Consider the following 20,428-nt stretch of genomic DNA (forward strand, 5'->3'; position numbering starts at 1 on the left):
ACTAGATATTCACGAGTCAACCAGTTTTTGGCTCAGCCATTCTGTCTTCTGTAATGTAATGGCCCTCCCTAGTCTGTTTTCATAGCTTGCTATATCCCCATTTGTGCTGCTGCTGAGGACGTAAGGGAAAGGATAATTTTTTACTCACCGTAAATTTTCTTTCCTGTAGTCCGAAGCAGCAGCACAGACTTCCCGCCCTGATTTAAACAAACTATTATTTATGCAGCATACCTTGATTGTTTTAATGCCTTATTAACTAAGTTTTATTATGAATTTTAAATTTTTTTGTCGTTAGAATTGACACAAGGAGGAGGGGTCTGTATGGCCTTCTTATAGGGCTCCTAATCAATCTTTTATTAGTACCATCTGTCCTACCATTGCAGGAAGATAGGATCTTCCCCATTTGTGCTGCTGCTTCGGACTACAGGAAAGAAAATTTACGGTGAGTAAAAAATTATCCTATATCGGCCGAATACGGACGATAATCGTTCCGTGGAATAGGGCCTTTAGTATGTGATCAGTTGAATAGAAAGAGAAGACAATCCTGGCTGGTCTCATTGCTCTTAAAATTAGCATAAAGACAACCTTGGTGACTAAGGGTGGTATTACACTAGACGATTTTTCGACGATACACGATCTTAAACGTCCGCTATGACGAACGATCTTTATTGTTCACCCTATTACACAGGACGATGATCGTTACTTATGGTCGTTTTTGCGCTCAACCTTTCCTGGCTGATAATCAAGGGTACGAGCGAACGGCGCATTATTACACCGAACGATTTGTGAACGATTAACGATGATAAAAATAGTTTCGGATTCTATCAAACTATCAATGATTTCTCGTTGGTTGTTTATTCGTTACCTGCTATTGCACGTAACGTTTATCGTTACAATCCAATTTTTTGAACAATAATCGTCCCGTGTGTAATAAGGCCCAAAAACGAAGCCAATAAATCTTTGGATCCGATTCCGAATGCGTCAAGATGTAAACAGAGTTAACCAGATGGTGAAATGCTGTACTGCAAGGAATCGTGGTAATACACTGATTACAATTTTCAAGGGTCCCTTCACATGTACAGTATCTGCAGGTGAGTTGATGTTACAGAATTGATGCAGCTTCAGGTCTGAGACCTAAAATCTGAAGCAGATCCTATACATGTGTATAAACTAGGGATGAGTGCAACTCCAGCATGGCTGTATCAATGTTTTTCCTGGACTCCCTTGGGCTGCATCCCTACTTCTTCAGCCAGCGGTAATCAATTGCCGAACCATTGAGCTGCGCTTATCTTTAAAACTGACCCTAATTTGCGAAATATTTGATAGTGACCATCTAGTGACATCTAGCTTGTACGTTATAGTCTCATCTAGCTCTTTGAAGGTGTGCAGACTTTTGTTTGGATATATACTGTAGAAATCTCTGAGGTTAGAGTTAAAGCAACTCTGTACCCACAATCTGACCCCCCAAACCGCTTGTACCTTCAGATAGCTGCTTTTAATCCAAGATCTGTCCTGGGGTCCGTTCGGCAGGTGAGGCAGTTCTTGTCCTAAAAAAACTTGCAGTCCTGTGCCAAACGGGAGTATCTGTGCCCTAACTTTGCACACCCTATCTGTCCCTCTTCCCCACCCTCTTCATCATTAGGAATGCCCCAGGCAGATTGCCTCCTATTCCCCACCTGTGTCAGCACGGCCCATGGGCTGGATTGTTAAGCACCTGTGCCATGTTCAGCATGGAGAAAATGTTTCAGTGGCATTCCTAATGCTGAAGAGGGCGGGGAGGAGGGACCGTTTGGCACGGGCTTCAAATTTGAAAGTTCTTTTTTAGGACAATAACTGCATCACCTGCCGAACTGACCACAGGACAGATCTTGGATTAAAAGCAGCTATCCGAAGGTACAAGTGGTTTGGGGGGCGGGGCAGATTGTGGGCACAGAGTCGCTTTAATTCTTTTAGTCAGTGGGAACCACCACCATATACAAACTTCTTAGGGCCGTATAACTTTAGCTGTAAGCGAGTGCTGATCTAGATTACACAGCTTGATGATCGTGCAGTAAGGGCTGCGTATACATCGTTATTGATGTCTGTGGAGCCCTTGCTGCGTATATAGAGAAAATAAGTATTTACTTACATGTCCACGCTTCCCGGTGTCCTCCTGGCTTCTCACCTCAGCCTTTACTGACATGTGACAGGCCAGCCAGCCAAGAGGACAGCAAGGAGCATGGACAGGCAAATATATACTGGTTCATTGGAGACCAAGGGGGAGATTTATCAAACATGGTGTAAAGTGAAACTGGCTCAGTTGCCCCTAGCAACCAATCAGATTTCACCTTTCATTTTCCAAAGAGTCTGTGAGGAATGAATGGTGGGATCTGATTGGTTGCTAGGGGCAACTGAGGCAGTTTCACTTTACACCATGTTTGATAACTACCCCCCCCCCCCCCAACTGCGCACCTCCAACTACACAGAGCGATATGCGATGGGCGGCTGCTTATTTTTAAACCTGCTGAAAGACAACGATCATACGATAATCCACTCCTTGGCTGAAGGTTGCCTTTTTTACAAGGAGTAATATCTGCCCAATTCTGCCTAATTGGACATAAAATCACCCCTTGTAATAGGGCACTATATCGGAGGTGTGTTTGGATATCCTAATCTGACCCACGAAATGTCAGGGACTATCACCATTAAACCCATCCAGCACATAACCTGAGATCCTGATCAGAATGCAATGTTGATACAAGGGGATACAGTCATTTGTTCGGAACTAATTGATTCTTAATGAATGACAAGCGCTATCATAGATTGACCCTTCGGCTAAAGCGACATTGGAGGAGTTCAGAGCAGAGTTCTGTGTTAATGGCTTAATCTAAATGTTTATCCTGCTAGATTTCCCAAGCCTTTGAAGTTAGCCTGGCAGATAATGGGATTACTGGGCCTGTGTTTGCACGAGCCGCCGTCATTTCCATCCATGTGATGAGCAGATTATTGCAGCAGGGATGAGAGAGGTTTGTCCGCCACCTTGTGAGAGCCATTGTTCTGTCTGCACCCAGGCAATGAGTGAGAATGTGTTTTGATCTGACCCCCTCCTATTACTTTGGAGGAATTAATCCTATCAGTGCTATTTGTACAGCAGACCTTTAGGATACTCCTTGATGTTCCGGCCTAGAGATGGTGAAGCACATCAAACGCTTCCTTCATCACTCACCATACATTCCAGCAGGGACATTTACCAAAACTGTTGCAAATTAAAATGACGGCGCTCTGTCCCAATGCTTGCTTATGTGTCGTGACTGGAAAGGCAAGCTTCCATAGTGAGAATCCGACGTGCTATGGGCAAGGACACAGCTGGAATTCTATGATCTTTATTACTATGACCTGACTAAGAGAAGCGTCACTTGTCATGTCTGTTTGGTTGTAACAAATAGACCCGTCAGACATATGACCTGCATACAGATACTCACTGATATTGCTGCAATACCGGTCTATTAGTCAGAATGGGAGTGGTAGTCATTTTGTCTTCTGTGAATAACTGCAGAGTGCAGACTGGGGCATACACTGATCATGTTCACATAACAGCATGTGAACACAGCCTGAATTTGACATATAATGTGTCACAAAGGCTCCGTGCACTCTCTTCTAATGGGGTTAGTCAGGTTTTCCATCACGCTTTCTCGTATTTGTTACACAAAGCATCACTGATTTTGCCATCAAAACAGTAAAACCAGTTAAACTCAATGGGGTTGGTTTAATAGTATACATATATGTCATAACTGTGTTCTAAAAGGAAGCCATGATGCTGGTATGAACAGAGCCTTAGGGCCCTATTACACAGGAAGATTATTGAGCGAAAAATCGTTAAATTGTTCAATTTAAACGATAATCGTTCCATGTAATTGCAGACAACGATCGAAAAATCGTTCGGATGTCGTTGATCGTTGATTTAGACCTGAACCTAAAATTATCATTAATCGTTCGCTAATCATTCGCTGTAATTCCACATTTGTTCGCTCAAGTTCTGCATTTGTTCACTAAATCGTTCAATGTAATTGCACATTGTTCATTGTTTTGCTGGGATCAGAAGGAATAAACGATCATAGTTACGATCGCACTAAAGATCGTATTAACGATCCTAACTAACGATTATCGTTCTGTTTAATTTGGTGAGCGATTTCAGGTTAACGATTAACAATCTTGTTTGCTATCGTTTATCGTTAAAGTCGTTAATCGGTAAAAATTGCTCCGTGTAATAGGACCCTTATGTTTCTATTACACGGGCCAACTACGGGCCAATCATTTAAGTAAATGAGCACCAATTTGCTAGATCGGCGCTCGTTTACTGGACCGATTGGGCTGCCCGATGATCAGGCGGTAAGGACTGTGATTGGGACCAGGAAGCTGCGGAGCACAGGAGAAAACACCTGGAGCGAGGAGAGGTAAGGTGTCAGGTGTTTGGGCAATCGTCAGCCGTCGGCCGCACATTACTATTACATGTAGCGATGCGCGGCCGGTGCCCGACGATTTTGGGCCCAAACCTAAACCGATTGGCTGATAATTGTTTCATCAGCTAATTGTTTTCTCTATTATATTATGAGATAATGGCCCGAATTGCTACATGTAATAGGGCCCTTAGGCAGGGAGTAAGAGGTAACAACTAGTGTTGCGCAAGCACTATTATGCTCCTGTGCTCACTACTCGATTGGAACATCTTTCAGTGCTTTCACTATGCTAGACCGAACATGCTCACTTAACACTAGTAACAACATAACGACACATAAATATACGCCACATTGAGACAGAAAGTTGGATAGGGTTTTGTTCCTCATAGGGAATAATAGTAGTCAAATAATTGCATGCAACTTTTAGGGGTACTCCAGCAAAAAAAAAAAAATCTTTGAAAGCAACTGGTGCAAGAAAGTTCCAGAGATTTGTAATTTACTGTATTTTCCTGTATATAAGGGTAGCTTCACACATACCGTATCGCAGTCGCCGCATTCGGTGGGGGGAGCTAGAAAACGGCTGCATCCCCGCCGTATGGAGTGACCATATAAAGGGCAGAGCAAGCTGCGGGCGTCTGGGGAATGGAAAAAAAAGATATGGTGGCGCTGTGCCCAGAAAAACACACCCCTTTTACCCGTCTGGCCGCCGTTGTATCCTACCGGTATTACTTTACCTCCTTCTCTGCCTCTCAGATCTCACTGCTGATGTTTTTTAATACTTTTTATTTGGTGTGCGTTGGAAGAGGGGTAGTCAAGTTGGGAGTTGTCTTATATGCCCAGTCGCTGGAAAATAGGGTACTTACTGTTTGGAAAGAATACACCACTTCCTGCAGGATATACAGCAGCTGATAAGTACTGGAAGACTGGAGATTTTTTTTACTAGAAGTAATCTACAAATCTTTGGCACTTTCTGACACCAGCTGATTTCAAAGAATAAAAAATTTTAAACATTGTGCAGGTTTACTAGATATCCTCTATATAGACTCAATTTAGTAAACTCACTGGGGGAAGATTTATTAAACATGGTGTAAAGGGAAACTGGCTCAGTTGCCCCTAGCAACCAATCAGATTCCGCCTCTCATTTCCCAAAGAGTCTGTGAGGAATGAAAGGTGGAATCTGATTGGTTGCTAGGGGCAACTGGGCCTGTTTCACCTTGCACCATGTTTGATAAATCTCCCCCACTATATCCAGCAGAACTGTTTTCCATTACCATGTAATATTATCATTTTCCTAATAATCCCTATCGCACCACATTATTATTTTATTTCCTCCCCTCCTGTTCTGATTCTCGAGTGACAGACATTTAACATTAACACAGTCTTCCCAAATAAATTGCACAATAACATTACATTAATATTAATATGTTTATTTCATAGCGGGCCAGCATCTGTTACGTGACAACTCTTTATTAAACTGTGTCTAGAAATAGCCCTGGTTTTATGAGGTTTGGTTTCATCTTCAGCATAAAGAAAACTGGCTGCCGTGAGAGTTTCTACCAGACCCCTCTAAGATGGTGGATTCAGAGTAGGATACAGTCTTCATGGTGCCGCATCATCAGCGACAACAAATGTCTGGTTCCTGGTGACAGAGAGAGCATTAAAATACTCGAATGCTCGACTCAAATAACAAACCTATTGAAATCAATGGGAGACTGGAGCATTTAACCAGGTCCCCCTGCTCGGCAGAAAATCAGAACAAAAAAATGTAATAGGTTTCTGCAAGACACATTAGACTGGGTTCACACTGCGTTTTTGCAATCCGTTTTTTTTCATCCATTTTTTTGCAAAAAAACGAGTGCATTTGTGTGCATCCGTTTTGATGCGTTTTTCCATTGACTTCCATTGTAAAAAAAAAATGATCAAAACGGATCCGTTTTTTTTTTGACGGACACAAAAACGTAGCTGTCACTACTTTTGTGTCCGTTAAAAAAAACGGATCCGTTTTGATCCGTTTTTTTACAATGGAAGTCAATGGAAAAACTGATCAAAACAGATCCACACTAATGCATCCGTTTTTTCCATCTGTTTTTCATCTGTTTTTTGCAAAAAAAAAAAAAACGATTGCAAACACACAGTGTGAACCTAGCCTTAGAACTCCGGCGGTATACAATCAATCGCCGGCATACTGACTGATTTCTAATGTCTTGCAGAAACATAAAAAAAAAAGTGTTTGTTTTAATCGTTGTATATTTCATTTAAACATCCCTTCAAGGGACGAAATATACAAAAATTAGAGCAAAACAATGTAATGGGTTTCTGTGGCGGGCGGGAAATATAATTGAGGATCGTTCAGTCGTCAGTTATTGAAGGTGTATAGCCATCTTTACCCGAGCACCACGAGGTGCTCCGTCGAGCACTATACCCAACAGAGCATGCTCGCTCAACACTAGTGATGATGCCTTTGGGGTTGTCATCTTTCCTAGACCCCCTGACTTGGGTTTTAGATATAACATTGATTATTTAGACATGTTTTCCTGACTCCTTAGAGTACCAAACAGAAGGATGACACTAAGGTGTTCCAAGAGCTGACATTCTTATAATATTCTTATATTTTTATTCTTATTCTTAAGTTGACAGTAAGATTGCTGCTAACAAATGTTGGCCTTAAAGGGGTTTTCCAGGGAACTATTGCTAGCCTATTCTGTGCATAGGCTATCAATTAATGATGGTTGGAGTACTGCCCCCCGGCATCCCCGTTGATCAGGTCTGTGTATCAATGGCACCAGGGTGCAGCCTCAGCTTCTATTGAAGTGAATATGAGCAAAAACTGCAGTATACCGGCTCCATTGCTACACAGCGTATGACACCAGCTGCTTCTGGTTCTGTGTGATGAATGTACCAGATTTACGTAGGATGAACTAGCAATAGAAGTCAGGTTCTTCCGTTCTCAGTGTAATGCAGATGCCAAGCAGCTGTTCAACTGGGATGTCTATGCATTTGTTTCCTGGAAACCCCTTTAATATCATATTTTATTATTTACCATATTGCTGATGTTGTTGATTGTTATGTGGTACACGGTACGTGGACTTTTAACGCTGTTTTTTTTTTTTTTTTTCCCAGTCACCCCCAAGCACTTTCCAAGGACAAGGTAAGAATGCTTGAGAATTATTCCCTCCTAGAAACACATTTTTAACACCTTTAGGCCATGGTAACACATGATATAACACTGACGAGGCGGGGAGGAGGCGTGGCCTCCCGCGCTTCATTTGTCATGATTTATGCCTGCTCTCAGGCGTAAATCATGATCAAAATCTACACCCGCTGGAAGCATGTGGGCGTGCTCCTCTTAATGAATCCTGGCATGGAAAAGGGAGCGGGGCCTAATATAAGACCGACGTACTTGTACGCCGGTCTTCATAAATCTCCCCGCTCCGTCCGGGATTCCATTAATTCAAATACAACGTATGCTTAGCATAGGTCAAAGCCGTTGTTGTAAATTCCCGTGATTTATGGTGATTTATGGTGATTTATGCTAAACATAGGTTGTGTGAACATGGCCTAAAGTTGTTTTTATTTACAAAAAAAAATTTTTGTAATGTATCTTAAGAATGTGAAGCATGGTCTTTAAATTTTAGGGGGTTGAAACAACCAAGTTCTCGATAGAATGTAATTCTATGAAGGGTCTTTGAATAAAACTACCCCCCCCCCCCCCTTTGATACCAGCTTAGGCACTTCTTGCTTACAAAGAGCTGAGCCAATAGGCTTGGTTACTAGCCTGACTTCATCTAATGAATCATCCCTTTAATTGCAATCATGGTGCTGCCAATGACAGAATTGCTCCCTTTATCGATTGCCCACCAGGTCAAAGCTTTGGCGTTTCTGGGTGTGATAGTGTGATTGTATTATATAGACAACTCTACATGACTATGGTCTCTAGGGCTGTAAGGAATAATGCCTATTGGGCCATACCTTAGACACAACCCAACAGATGTTTGTGTATTTTATTTGCTCCAGCAATAATAGAAGACAGCTAGAGATTTATCTGTTCAGGCATGATGGGAGTTGCAACAACTGGAGAGTCAAGGTTCCCTACCGCTGATATGACATTTAGAATAATTATAGTGTTAATACTATCCAGTATACTATATAATATTATAGTAATATTAGTAGGTTATATTATTATAGTTTTAAAAAGTCACCTAGCAGCGAATGGAAAAAATATAGTAAAGGCCTTGTTTTTAGCGTTCAGGGGATCTCTCAAAATGATCGTGTTCGGCAACTTCCCCGTGACTGCATCCAGCAGCCCTAGAGAGTCATAAGGATACATATCATGGATAGAGTCATAAGCCCTAGGCTAAAGTTTTTCAGGCAGCCTTAGAGCTGCATCCAACAACTTAAGCCACCGCTAAATTGTTGCTTATTTGTAATGAGTTGCTCATTTGTAATGGAAAAAGTTCGCTATTTTTGGTGCAAATTTAAGCATTGCACCCAAAATGAAATGGTGAAAATGTGAGGTCTTCAGGTACTTTCAATACAGAATATTTGATACATCTGCCTCAAAATCTATGTGCTGTGTGCGCAACTTTTCACTTCCAGATATTTGGTGGTTTCCATGATTACACAACAAAGCATGGATAAGCTTAAAGGGAAAACAAACCTAACTTTACATGATACGGAAATAACCGTATGAGTTGTAAAACGGTGAAACCTTTGCATTTTCATATTCTTCCCTCCCATGTGAAACAAAGTAAAGGGGAAAAATTGTACACTAAGGGCTCTATTCCATGGGACGATTATCGTTCAGATTATCGTTGAGTCGTTCGAATCTAAGCGTTAATTGTTCGGTTGAATAGCAGTTAATGATTAACGACCGAACGAGAAATCTTTGATCGCTTAATAAGACCTGGACCTATTTTTATTATTGCTCGTTCGCAAATCGTTTGCACTGAATAAGACGTTGTTCGGTTGTTCGCAGTAGTGACGAACACAATAGAGACGACAAGATGACCACAAGAACGATCATAAGTAACAATTATCGTTCCATGTAAATGGGTGAACGATTTCAGGTTTTAGATCGTTTATCGTTAACGATTATGCGAACCCTAATCGTCCCGTGGAATAGGGCCCTAAGTATTTCTACTTTTATGTTACTGTTACAGATCCCTTGTTACCTCAGGATGTCTATATGATCCCGGTATTTGTCATGGAAAAAGAAGCAACTGCACTTCGCCAATACCCAGTACAGTGGATGACCAGGTAAAAAAGTTAAGCATCGCAATGAGGCTCATCCTGGCTCGCAGATCGATTGGTAAGGGCTGCAGCAGTAACTGATGCTACGTAATGTTATCTGTGATCTGTACCAGACCCTATGAGAAGATCGTTGATCAGGCTGCTTGGAGGTAAGTAGTATACCTCCGACAGTCAGGGAAACCGGTCGGGACCTCCACAGTCATGCTGCATGGGTCCCGATCGATAAGTGACTGGAGGATTTAAAGCAGTCAGCACATGTTTCAAGAATAAAGACATGATCTTCTGGTTTGGCCATAGCCAGTACTTTTTCTTAGGTACGACTGAATTATTTTATGGCTTTGTTAAAATGCCAGCTTTTATAAATATGTTGTTGATATACATATATCTCCATTATTACTTTACGAAAGCCATTACATTGTGTTTTTCTAGTAACTGATATTACGTTTCATACACTCTACCTACCGTAATGCATTTCTGTATCTAGAATACCAAGTTCTTCAAGAAGAAGTTCAAGCATTTCCCACAGCCTCAGCGAGGAAGCCCAGATTAACCAGTCTCATGCCTCAGACGGGGAGTCCTTTGATAAAGAGAAAAGAAATTCCGAACCTTCTTCATTATTAAAAGTGAATGTTTCCCATCAGTCAGCAGAAAATGTCAGAGCTAAAAACGACAGTCTGGCTTCAGACTCTATGTTTCCGGGGAGCACGACTCACGTTCCTATGCAAAGCTCATCTCCATTCAAACCTATAAATACACTTAGTACAGGCGCTGAGGATAAAAAAATAGACGCCAAAGAGATGAGCGTCTCAGAGGATGTGTTCGTAGACAGCAGCCCTAACAACTCTTCCGTAATGTCTTTTGAAGACCAAAAAAAGCTTCTTGTGTCACAGCAAGACCCTGAAACCGAAAGTGAACATCTGTCTACGGGGAGTTTTGCTACTTGCTATTCCTCTAATGAGTTGGAGAAAAGCAGCCCCGGAGAATCAGTGTCCTCCATTTTGGAGGATAGCCAAGTCACTGTGAACAAAGCTGATTCCCTCACCGTGGAAGAGAGTTCTGGAGACCTCCTTGCTGTTAAGACCGCTGAGGACAGACTGTCCATGCTGGACATTACAAAGGGCGATGCACCAGTTAGTGAAACATCCAAGGCGATCACGCAGTCCTATGAGAGCACGGACACAGAAAGCAGCCAGTCCATTAAATCTTGTAACATCAGAGACTGGACATTGACGCTGAACGCTAACCCACCAAGCGGCAACTCCAAACTGGCGCAGATGGTTTTATATGTCCATAATGTGAAAGGCTTAGTGCTGTCTCTAATAGCGGAAAGTGATTTTAAATACGTCAAGGAGACTATTCAAGATGTGGTAAGTATGGAGTATGTCTACATTAGATGCTATTTCAGAACATACGTGTAAGTAAAGAACCGCTTAGAAGCTTTTTTGCTGCCAACGCTGCTTTAAAAACGTGTGGATGTTACTCCAAGAACCCTAGTGGGTCTTACCACGTGGCTATCATTTGCCATTGCATTCTCTTTGGCAGCTGTATCAGGTGACTATAGGATTATGTGGTGTTCTTCCTTAAACCTAGGGTCCTTTAATATGGCCTGATAGTGGCTTTACAATGCACAGTTAGGGCCCTATTACACGGGACGATTATTGTGCAAAAAATTGGTAAATCATTCAAATTTAAACGATAATCGTTCTGTGTAATTGCAGGCAATTATTAAAAAATGGTTCGTATGTCACTGATCAAGTTCCGTATTTGTTCACTAATCGTTCAGTGTAATTGCACATTGTCCATTGTTTTGCTGGGATCAGGAGGAGTAAACGATCATAGTTTGCGATCGTTTATCATTAGTCGTTAATCGTTAAAAATCGCTTTGTGTAATAGGACCCTTAATCGTGCGGCAATCGTTTATGTGCCCATTTAATGTCTTGTTAGCGGCCGCACATCCCCTCTTTAGACAGAGAGATATGCGGCCAATAATACCTTTTACTGGCCACGCAAAAGATCCAGTTAAGTCCGTACTACATGGGGCGATCAGCAGGAGCAAGCGCGCGGCGACAGCAAGTGAGTAAAAAGGGATTGTTGCTATTTGGATCGTTGGCCGACATCGTAATAACTACATGTGTATTCAGACGCAGCTCCACTGTTCTTAAGAACATAAGAGGAGAAGCAAACTTGTGTGCACAGGTCACTTCAATATACCGTCTCCCCGAAAATAAGACTTCCCCTGAAAATAAGACCTAGTAGGTAGAGCTGCACACATTCTGCTGTTCCCCCGTCGCCTGCCACCATGCCGCAACACCTGTTTTTTTTTGTTACCCTCTGATTGCCACTCGAGAACATTGTTGCTGCAGCCGCTGCTAGAGCTAAAGTTTATGCATATAACAATAATGTGAGAATAGAAATCCGTAAACACAGCAGTGATGGACATGTCAGAATGTATACAAAAGTACGCCAGTCTCCGCTCCCGTTCCATGTGGCTCGCTCACAGACGTTGCTGCTCTGCGCTTGTTTAGTTGTCTTTTTTTACGCTTCCACATATACCTTTTCTCCTTGCATAGTGACGGTGCTGTTGCTATGAAGTACACATATATGGCAGGGACCTGTTCACACACCCTTGCTTCTCATCTTGTTGTTTAGGACTTACACAGTGGAGTTGCGCCTGAGTACACATGTAGTTATTACCGCTTTTGCTTGTTGATGAGCGCCCATGCTGCTAGATCCTACTTGTTGGTAAGAAACATTTTTCCAGGCTAAGTGCCTGTTCGCACTGCGGAATGAGCACCGAAATACCATGCGGAACTCCCCCGCGCAGACTCACAAAGACATGTCACTTCTATGAGCATAGACGCGCGTAGAGCAGAGGCGTACTAGGCCTCCCATTCAATCAGATAGCTAGCTGTCAGGGTTCAGCTCCGAGTCTACTCGGGGGAGTTCCGCACGGAATTTTGGTGCCAATTCCGTAGTGTTAACGGGCCCTTAAGCTTAGTGAACAGGCTGTTAACGTTTTCTCTATGTCCCCTCTAGTACGATAGCACACTGGCTTCGCTAAACGGTTTAGAAGTTCATCTGAAGGAGACTCTACCAGCGGACAACAATAATTTATCAAAGAGCACCTACAACTTTACCCACTACGATTCCATCCAAAACACTCTGACTGGTACGTGCTGCTTTTCTTTAGTGTTTCATCCGTAAAGCAAAGGTCGCTGGAAACATTTTATTTGGGATGTGAGGGGTTAAAGTAGTTCTAGATAAAATGTCCAAAGACTAGAAAAACATTGTATTCTCTGCATTTACTTATTCTCCAGTTTTGCTTTGATAACTATTACTCTGTTTAGTAGCGGGTTGCTCAGAATTCTCATTGTGTTTTTTTTTTACAGCCAATCTGCCATCAGCTTCAAGTGCCAGTGACAGCCAGTTCCTCAGAGCTGCCAATCTAATCCACTCCGACTTTAGCATTTACCCATCTTTACATGAAGTGACTGTAAGGTAAGGAAACTGGGAATGACTCCTACCCAATGGACTCAATGGAAAACCTTTAGAGCAGGGATAGGGAACCTTGGCTCTCCAGCTGTTGCAAAACGACAACTCCCATCATGCCTGGACAGCCAAAGCTAAAGCTTTGGCTGTCCAGGCATGTTGGGAGTTGTCGTTTTTGCAACAGCTGGAGAGCCAAGGTTCCCTATCCCTGCTTTAGACACTCCAGATATAGGCAAATGACATGACCATGAGGACAGCCCTATTTAAAGTGTTCAGACCTGTATCGACCGGGAAGACGAGCCGGGAGAACCACGCTGAATGCGGCCCTCTCCCTGCTCTGCGTCCCGTGATCAGTCGGACTCGTAATGTAGGTCTATGGAGCCCGACTGATAATGCTGACACTGAGCAGGGAGTGGTCCTCTCCCCGCTCGTTCTGATGATCAGTTGGGCCATGTCTTTCTGTGATGTCATAGAGACTTGTCAAGAGTTTTGATTGGTCCGGGTCTGAACACCAAAATGTTTGATAAGTCTCTATGACATCACAGAAAGACTTGGTCCGACAGCGTCCAGTAGTGAAGAAATTGTGAATCTTTATTTAAGCATCATACACAGTCTCCAGGACATGTTAAAAGGTTTTCTATATGGACACTTTAAAAAGAAATTATTGCTTTTTTTCCTCCTTAAAAAGAACTTGTAAGAAGAGCTGAGAAGATTGAAATATAGTTTTGTAGAGAAAATTACAGGATACGTAAACGAACGCCAATCGGCAATATCTGTGCTCGCTTGCAGTGCCTTTACTTGCACTGCTGGGCTGCACGACTGATCGCTGTATTGTCCATGGGTCCATTAAACTGCACTGTTGTCAGCTGCATGTCTCCTGTATAGACAGAGATTTGCAGCCTTTAAAAGCTGCAAAAAAGATGGAATAAGCCAACGAGCTGGCATTTTTTTGCTTGTTGGCTGATCGCTGCCCTTTACACACAGTCCGATTTATCATCTCATTCCTAGGAACACTCATTAACTATAATCGGCCATAACTTATCATTTATTCATGTAAACATCATTCAGTCAAGTAAGTAGTGCTGAACAGTGATTGACAGCTATCTGTGTATATTGAAAGCTGTCCGTCACTGTGAAGGACCACCTGATTGACTAGCTAGAGATATTAGGAATAAAAGACATATTATCCTGGAACTTCAACAGGTGAACTTAAAAGAGAACTCCCACAACTTCCTGGGAAAATAAGTGAACTCATGACCTCTCCCCTCCTCGTGCCTCCAATGCGCCGCTCCCGGATCCCATTCACAGCGGCAATCACTCAGCCGGGTACGAGACATTGCAGCTTGGAGAGCTGCAGGTCACCAGCTGATGTGAACGGGACCCGGGAGCGCCGCTATGGAGGTACAAGAAGGGGCGAGTTCACTTGTTTATTATTTCCGTGCCCTCCCTGCCTGCAGTTTTTAACTGTTGTGGGACTTTCCCTTTAATTTGACTTTCCCTAAAGTTTTGAATACACATGTCCAGCTTTTCAGTACTTAAGTACTTTTCACATAACTTGTATTTATCTAACAAGCAGCTTGTTATATGGTGCTTGGCGGTGGTGTCACAGTGCGGGCAGGTGTGGTTAGTCATTACAGAATTGTCCTACACTTTGTGAATGGTACAGTGACAAGCCCATACTACCTGAACAACATCCAATCCAGTCATTGTGCCTCTACATGAGCAACACAGACCCTCATGGACAACAATGCATCATAAGGGAACTGCTGCTGGAGACTGGGGGACCTCTCATGGTCTCATGGAAAACCTATGGGATCAGCTGAGTCACAGTCTAGCGGCTACCCCAGAACCAGAGTCACAGTCTAGCGGCTACCCCAGAACCTTAATGACCTGAGGGCCGACCCTTTAAGAAGTGTGGGATGCCATGCCTCAGCAGACAATTAGACGACTTGTGAACAGCATGAACCGTCATTGTCAAGCTGTAATTGATGCTCAAGACAAGTTATTGAGACATTGACAATTTATAGGGTCAGAATGCTGAGACCTCCACCAATCATTAGAATGAAGGGGCAGCAAAAAAAAACTATTAGGCCAAAAATTGTAGCCTCTTGTCTGACTATTTATTCTATAAAAGTAATATGATCTTCTTAATGACCATTACAGGAACGCCTCTTCATCTGTCTATGGCTGCCAGAGCACCGTCCATGAAACTTACTTCCAGCAACTAGTGCCTCTGCTCAGGAACTCCGGAGTCCCAGACCCACAGGACACGGTCTTCATGCTCCATAGCAAAGCCAAGCAGAAGTTACTGAAACATGGCCTTAACTTACTTTAACAGTGTAACACCTTAAATTACACAACAGCGGTGATGGACCATGGACAAAAGTGTTTTTTGTTTGTTTTTTTAGCCAAAAACTGTATGAAAGCACTGTAGCTTATGGACCATGCCCTTTATCGGGCACTCACATCTATCTATGCCTCTATGTTAAGCTGCCTTTCTGTTTTCAACACAAATTAAAGTATTATTAGGCCTCTTCCAAGTGTAATTGATTTGTATATCGAGTACCATATTGATTCTGTCTACCAGATCCCTTTATGAGCAATAAGGGCTCACGTACACTATAGCTCTATGCTACCTCTGCAAAAGCTCCATCATCCACAGTACTATGTTCACACTCTTTCTCTTATTAAAGTCTTATTCACATGGCAAACTTCTTTCTTATCAGGAGGAATTGCAACATACATACATACATACATACATACATACATACATACCTACAGTACCTACCTACATACATACCTGCATACATACATGCTGATCTCAGACTTCATCATTGGCTTATTGAGACTTGTTATACCTTTTTGTTTCGTTTTTTTTTTTGCCCACGTGCCAGGCCATTTTTAAATCTGCTGAATAACATAGAGTTTATTCAGGACTATTAAAACATAGCTGCTTTCTTCCAAAAACAGCTCAACAGCCGTCCTGGGGTTATGTGAGGTATTGCAGCTTTGCTCCATTCTCTTTAATGAAACTGAGCTTATATACGACACACAAATTGAGAATAAGAGTGACACTGTTTCTGGAAGAAAGTGCCTCGATAACCCTTTTAAAGGCTGCTGTTATCTGTGGTACTGGCCCAATGTGGAGGACTCGTGCAAATGCCTATGGCTGTAGCCATGTGCCCACCTTCCCCATAGAGTGCCCAGGATTCAAAAGCAAAGCTTGCTTCTCCGTACTCAGAAGGATTGACCATTTTGGATTTCACCTGCCTGACCCCATTTAAACATTGTGAATGCTTGGTTGAGCTGAACATTCGTGTGTGTGTGTCCAGGGGGTGGGGGGTGCTGAACCGAAAAGATAGCTCTGCCCGCACAGTGTACATTCAGCCAAAAGCAATTAAAGATATATGGGCACCATAAGCAACTTTCCTTCATGGGGAGGAAAACTTGGATACAGGACAGATGCTGTAATGGCTTTATTCCATTTGATATACCTGGGCATAGGGAATTTTTATGGGCATGGACGTTTTCACATTTCAACATTTTTTTTTTCTATTTATTTTGACTGACACGGGTGGAATCATCTCTTCTTCATACTGATTAAATAGGGGGATCCCACATTGGGGACTCCTCTATTTTATGTCCAAAAATGGTGGTATAGATGGTTGTCTTGACCAGACCCTAACCCTAACTAGTGCTTGAGATTTTCTATTATTACTGGTAGCAGCGTAGCATTTGGTGACTGGTTTGTATGATGACAGCTGGGATCTGAGAGGTAAGCTGGGCACTTGCCGATTCCTTTGTGAACTGATTTCATTAAGGGGAGCGTCATTACGTCCAGTTTCAGTTAACACCAGTGTAGTAGCACTTGACACCCACATGTTCTCCATTGATTGACTGTCATTCAGAGTTAACTAACAATGGCCAAGACCTCAACTTATTACACCTATTGTTTGCTGAAAAGGACCCTTTGCCCTAACTGGACCAGTCATGAGAGGCTTTACCAGCAAAAGCTACGTAGAAATGAGTTAAGGGATGAAAATGTATGCTTTGTCCTCACATAAAGACTCATATTCGCCCAATCCACAAAGCTCACGCCTATTAAGATGTAGACTTCATTGAGTTCTGAGCTAAAAGAACTGTAGATGTTTTTGATCAGGTATTGTCTAGTTATGGGAGAAAAAAATTAATCGTATAATCTGTTGGGAATCCTGACCTCCTAGAGGGGGTCCTCCGCTCATGATACCTGTCACTTTGCTAGAGTGAAAAGCTTACACAGGAGAGGGTAAATCCTTATTCTTGTTATGACAAGGTACTGTATAATGTCTAATATTACAAACATGTAGAAGAAACGGAAGGAAAGTGGCACTCACCACTAGTGGTGAGTGCCACATTCCTTCTATTTCTTCTACATGTTTGCATTACTACAGAGAGAATTTGTCTTCACTGAATGCTGAGCACCACTGAATGTTTCAAGGGTCAGGTATCCCTCTGTCTTTAACTGTCATACTTACTGTCCTGGAGAAGTTAGTTGGAGCAGTGCCAAGTGGCTTTTTTCTACTTTGGTACATAATGTCTAATATCCCCTGAGATGACTCAGGGAAACTAAACACTGGCAGGTTACTCCACAGGGGTGCAAGCAAGCACCGATCAACGCATGACAAATTGAGGGGCCCGGGCTGCAGAAGCAGATGGCACGTCTCCTCCAGTCCAACCGCCATCTATATCTTTAGGCTCCGCCTCCTCTGGCTGTAAAACATTGTGAAGGAGGCGGGGCCTGAAGATACAGCCAGTGGCCGGATTGGAGGAGACATGATGGATCTGTACTCTTTTTAAACTGACAGCATATTTGTCCTGTCAGTTTTCTTTTATCGCTGCCGGCCTCAGTTCACCCTGTTTACACTGGACGATGTGTGGCAGACAACAACAAATTTTAAACCCAGTTCTAAAGACCCGATCAACCGAGGATTTTCCTGACCTCAGGTGATCGTTGTCACTTTAACACTTTCATCTTGTCATCAGATTGTTAATAGAAAAAAAATTGTTTAATTTTTTGCACTTCTTAATTTAAAGGGTAACTGTCATTTAAATGTCATTTTCAGAATCGATAAATATCAATAGTACAAGCGCTTTTAATAAACTCTGTAATAGGTTTTATTAAAGGTGAAGTCTGGCCATTTTTTAAAAAAATGGGCAGGGGAGAATGGAATAAGGAGTCCTAACTTACCTCTCTCTGTGCCTGCAGTGAGCCTTAGGACCCTCGTCAGAAGGCCTTTTCCCCTGGAAAACGGACTGGCTGCTCAGCCAATCAGTGACTGGAGACGCACCCTGCCCCAGTCACTGGCTGGCTGAGCAGCCAGTCCATCAGCCAGGTTGTGACAGGTGCAGCTTCAGAGATCTCGGCGGGGGTCCTGGAGCGGCGATCCGGAGCTGAAGAGGCACAGGGTGAGGTGCGTTAATACTTTATGTGCCCGACAGTCTTCAACTGACTGGGCTGCTTCTCTGCTCACCCTTCTTGATCATCCCCCTCCATAGCTTATAATGGACTCAGCAAACCTCTCTTCACTTTGATCCTCTGTAATGAGGATGGCTTTGCCTGATAATGCGCAGATAAGAAGCAAGGATGTTGCATAAGACTTTAAAGAAGCACTCCTGTATTCCCCCCCCCCCCTCACACTTTCCACCACTATTACTGCTAGAAGTAGGAAGTGCTACAGGAAGTGCTGTGTTCTTTTCAGTCTGACACAGTGCTCTCTGCTGCCACCTCTGTCCCAGAGCATACATATACGGTAGCAATCTGTGGACATGATACAAACTTATAGCCCAATCACTTTAAGTATATTTTATATGTATCATGTATAGAACTATATTTTGACTATATATATAAAAAATAAATATATATATATATTTTTTTTTTGTTTGTTTGTTTATATATATTATATATATATATATATATATATATATATATATATATATATATATATATATATATACTTTCTAAGAGGCAATACATTATGTTCTATAAATGAAACCTCAGGTGACAAGTTCAGTCCTGCCCTCAAAGCTAATATTCTGTATTCTTCATTCAATTAACCCTTACAGGACCTCCTGCGGGGGCCATTACCATGTGTATGGCCGGTCATCACCTCTGGCACTTGCAGATGGTCTTTTCCAGACTTTTTGTCAAAAAAGTTAATTGGTCAATAAATGTTGATTTCGAAACAATGATGTAAATAAGGGCCAAAAATATTCACCAATATATTTTTGGGGTGTATGAAGTGGAGTATAACAAAATCGACATATGCTCAGAAAGTATCAAGTCATGTAATATAACAAAAAAAAAATATATATATATATATTTTTTTTTTAAATTGAAGAATATGCAAGATAAATTGTATGTAGGGCAATGATGCCTCAGTGCTCTTCAATGTAGGCAACTTGGGACCTCACACAGTTCTCCCAGAGTCTCTTCCACTGTTCATAACACCCTGCCAAATCCTTTGTTGGGATCTCCATCAGCTGCCTTGTCGTATTTTTCTCATGGACAGGCTCAAATCTCCTTTCTTCAAAGGTGATTTTGCTTTTGGGAAAAGTCTTGGCCACCTTTGAAGCGTTTGTGCTAAACTTTTATTTGCTCTGCACTCATTGTCCCTGAAAGGCTTCTAAGGGTCCTTTTAAACGTACAGATCAATCGCTTCAGTGACGTTTTTTTTCTTTTAGATGATAAATCACTACAATAAATCTCTATTAAAAGTGTTAATATGATCATTAATATTTAAAAGTTAACATGATCGTAATTGCATTTGTGTAAAATTATATATACTGTGAATGACTGTAATTTCGTTTGTATATACTGTATGTTGCAGGGAAATGATAGTATCAGGGATTCGATCAAATGAAATTACCATGCCGTTACGTCATTTCGCGCTATCATGGGCCTCCTGCTCCACGTCTGCCCGCCGCCTGCTGGGAGGTCGATGCCATCTTGGGCCTCCTGCTACCATCCGCCCACCCCCTTGCCTGCCGAGGGGCCACCGCCATCTTCGGCCTCCTGCTACCATCCGCCCGCCGCTGTGCCTGCCGAGGGGCCACTGCCATCTTTGGCCTCCTGCTCCCCGTCTGCCCACTGCTGTGCCTAGCTGGGGTGAGTAATAGACTTAAATAGGTTACTAGGCTTGACAGGGAGCAGGAGGCCCAATAGGGCAAGGAATGCTCTGATCAAATCCCTGACTTTCTTCAGGGAAATGATGTAA

The 20,428-nt window shown here is 42.5% G+C and overlaps 1 protein-coding gene across 2 annotated transcripts in view; it reads left to right on the forward strand.

Moving 5' to 3' along the window:
- Positions 1-15,709, forward strand: part of HPS4 (HPS4 biogenesis of lysosomal organelles complex 3 subunit 2) — a 45,200-nt gene extending 29,491 nt beyond the window's left edge. For both annotated transcript variants that reach the window (XM_069961319.1, XM_069961320.1), the window contains exons 9-14: positions 7,557-7,584; positions 9,596-9,692; positions 10,171-11,053; positions 12,723-12,855; positions 13,076-13,184; positions 15,339-15,709. In XM_069961319.1, the coding sequence (XP_069817420.1) occupies positions 7,557-7,584; positions 9,596-9,692; positions 10,171-11,053; positions 12,723-12,855; positions 13,076-13,184; positions 15,339-15,510 (1,422 nt within the window). In that variant the 3' untranslated portion in view covers positions 15,511-15,709. The remainder of the gene's footprint in view (positions 1-7,556; positions 7,585-9,595; positions 9,693-10,170; positions 11,054-12,722; positions 12,856-13,075; positions 13,185-15,338) is intronic.
- Positions 15,710-20,428: the final 4,719 nt, after the last annotated feature.

The sequence above is a fragment of the Dendropsophus ebraccatus genome, chromosome 3 (assembly GCF_027789765.1).
Source record: "Dendropsophus ebraccatus isolate aDenEbr1 chromosome 3, aDenEbr1.pat, whole genome shotgun sequence".
NCBI lineage: Eukaryota > Metazoa > Chordata > Amphibia > Anura > Hylidae > Dendropsophus > Dendropsophus ebraccatus.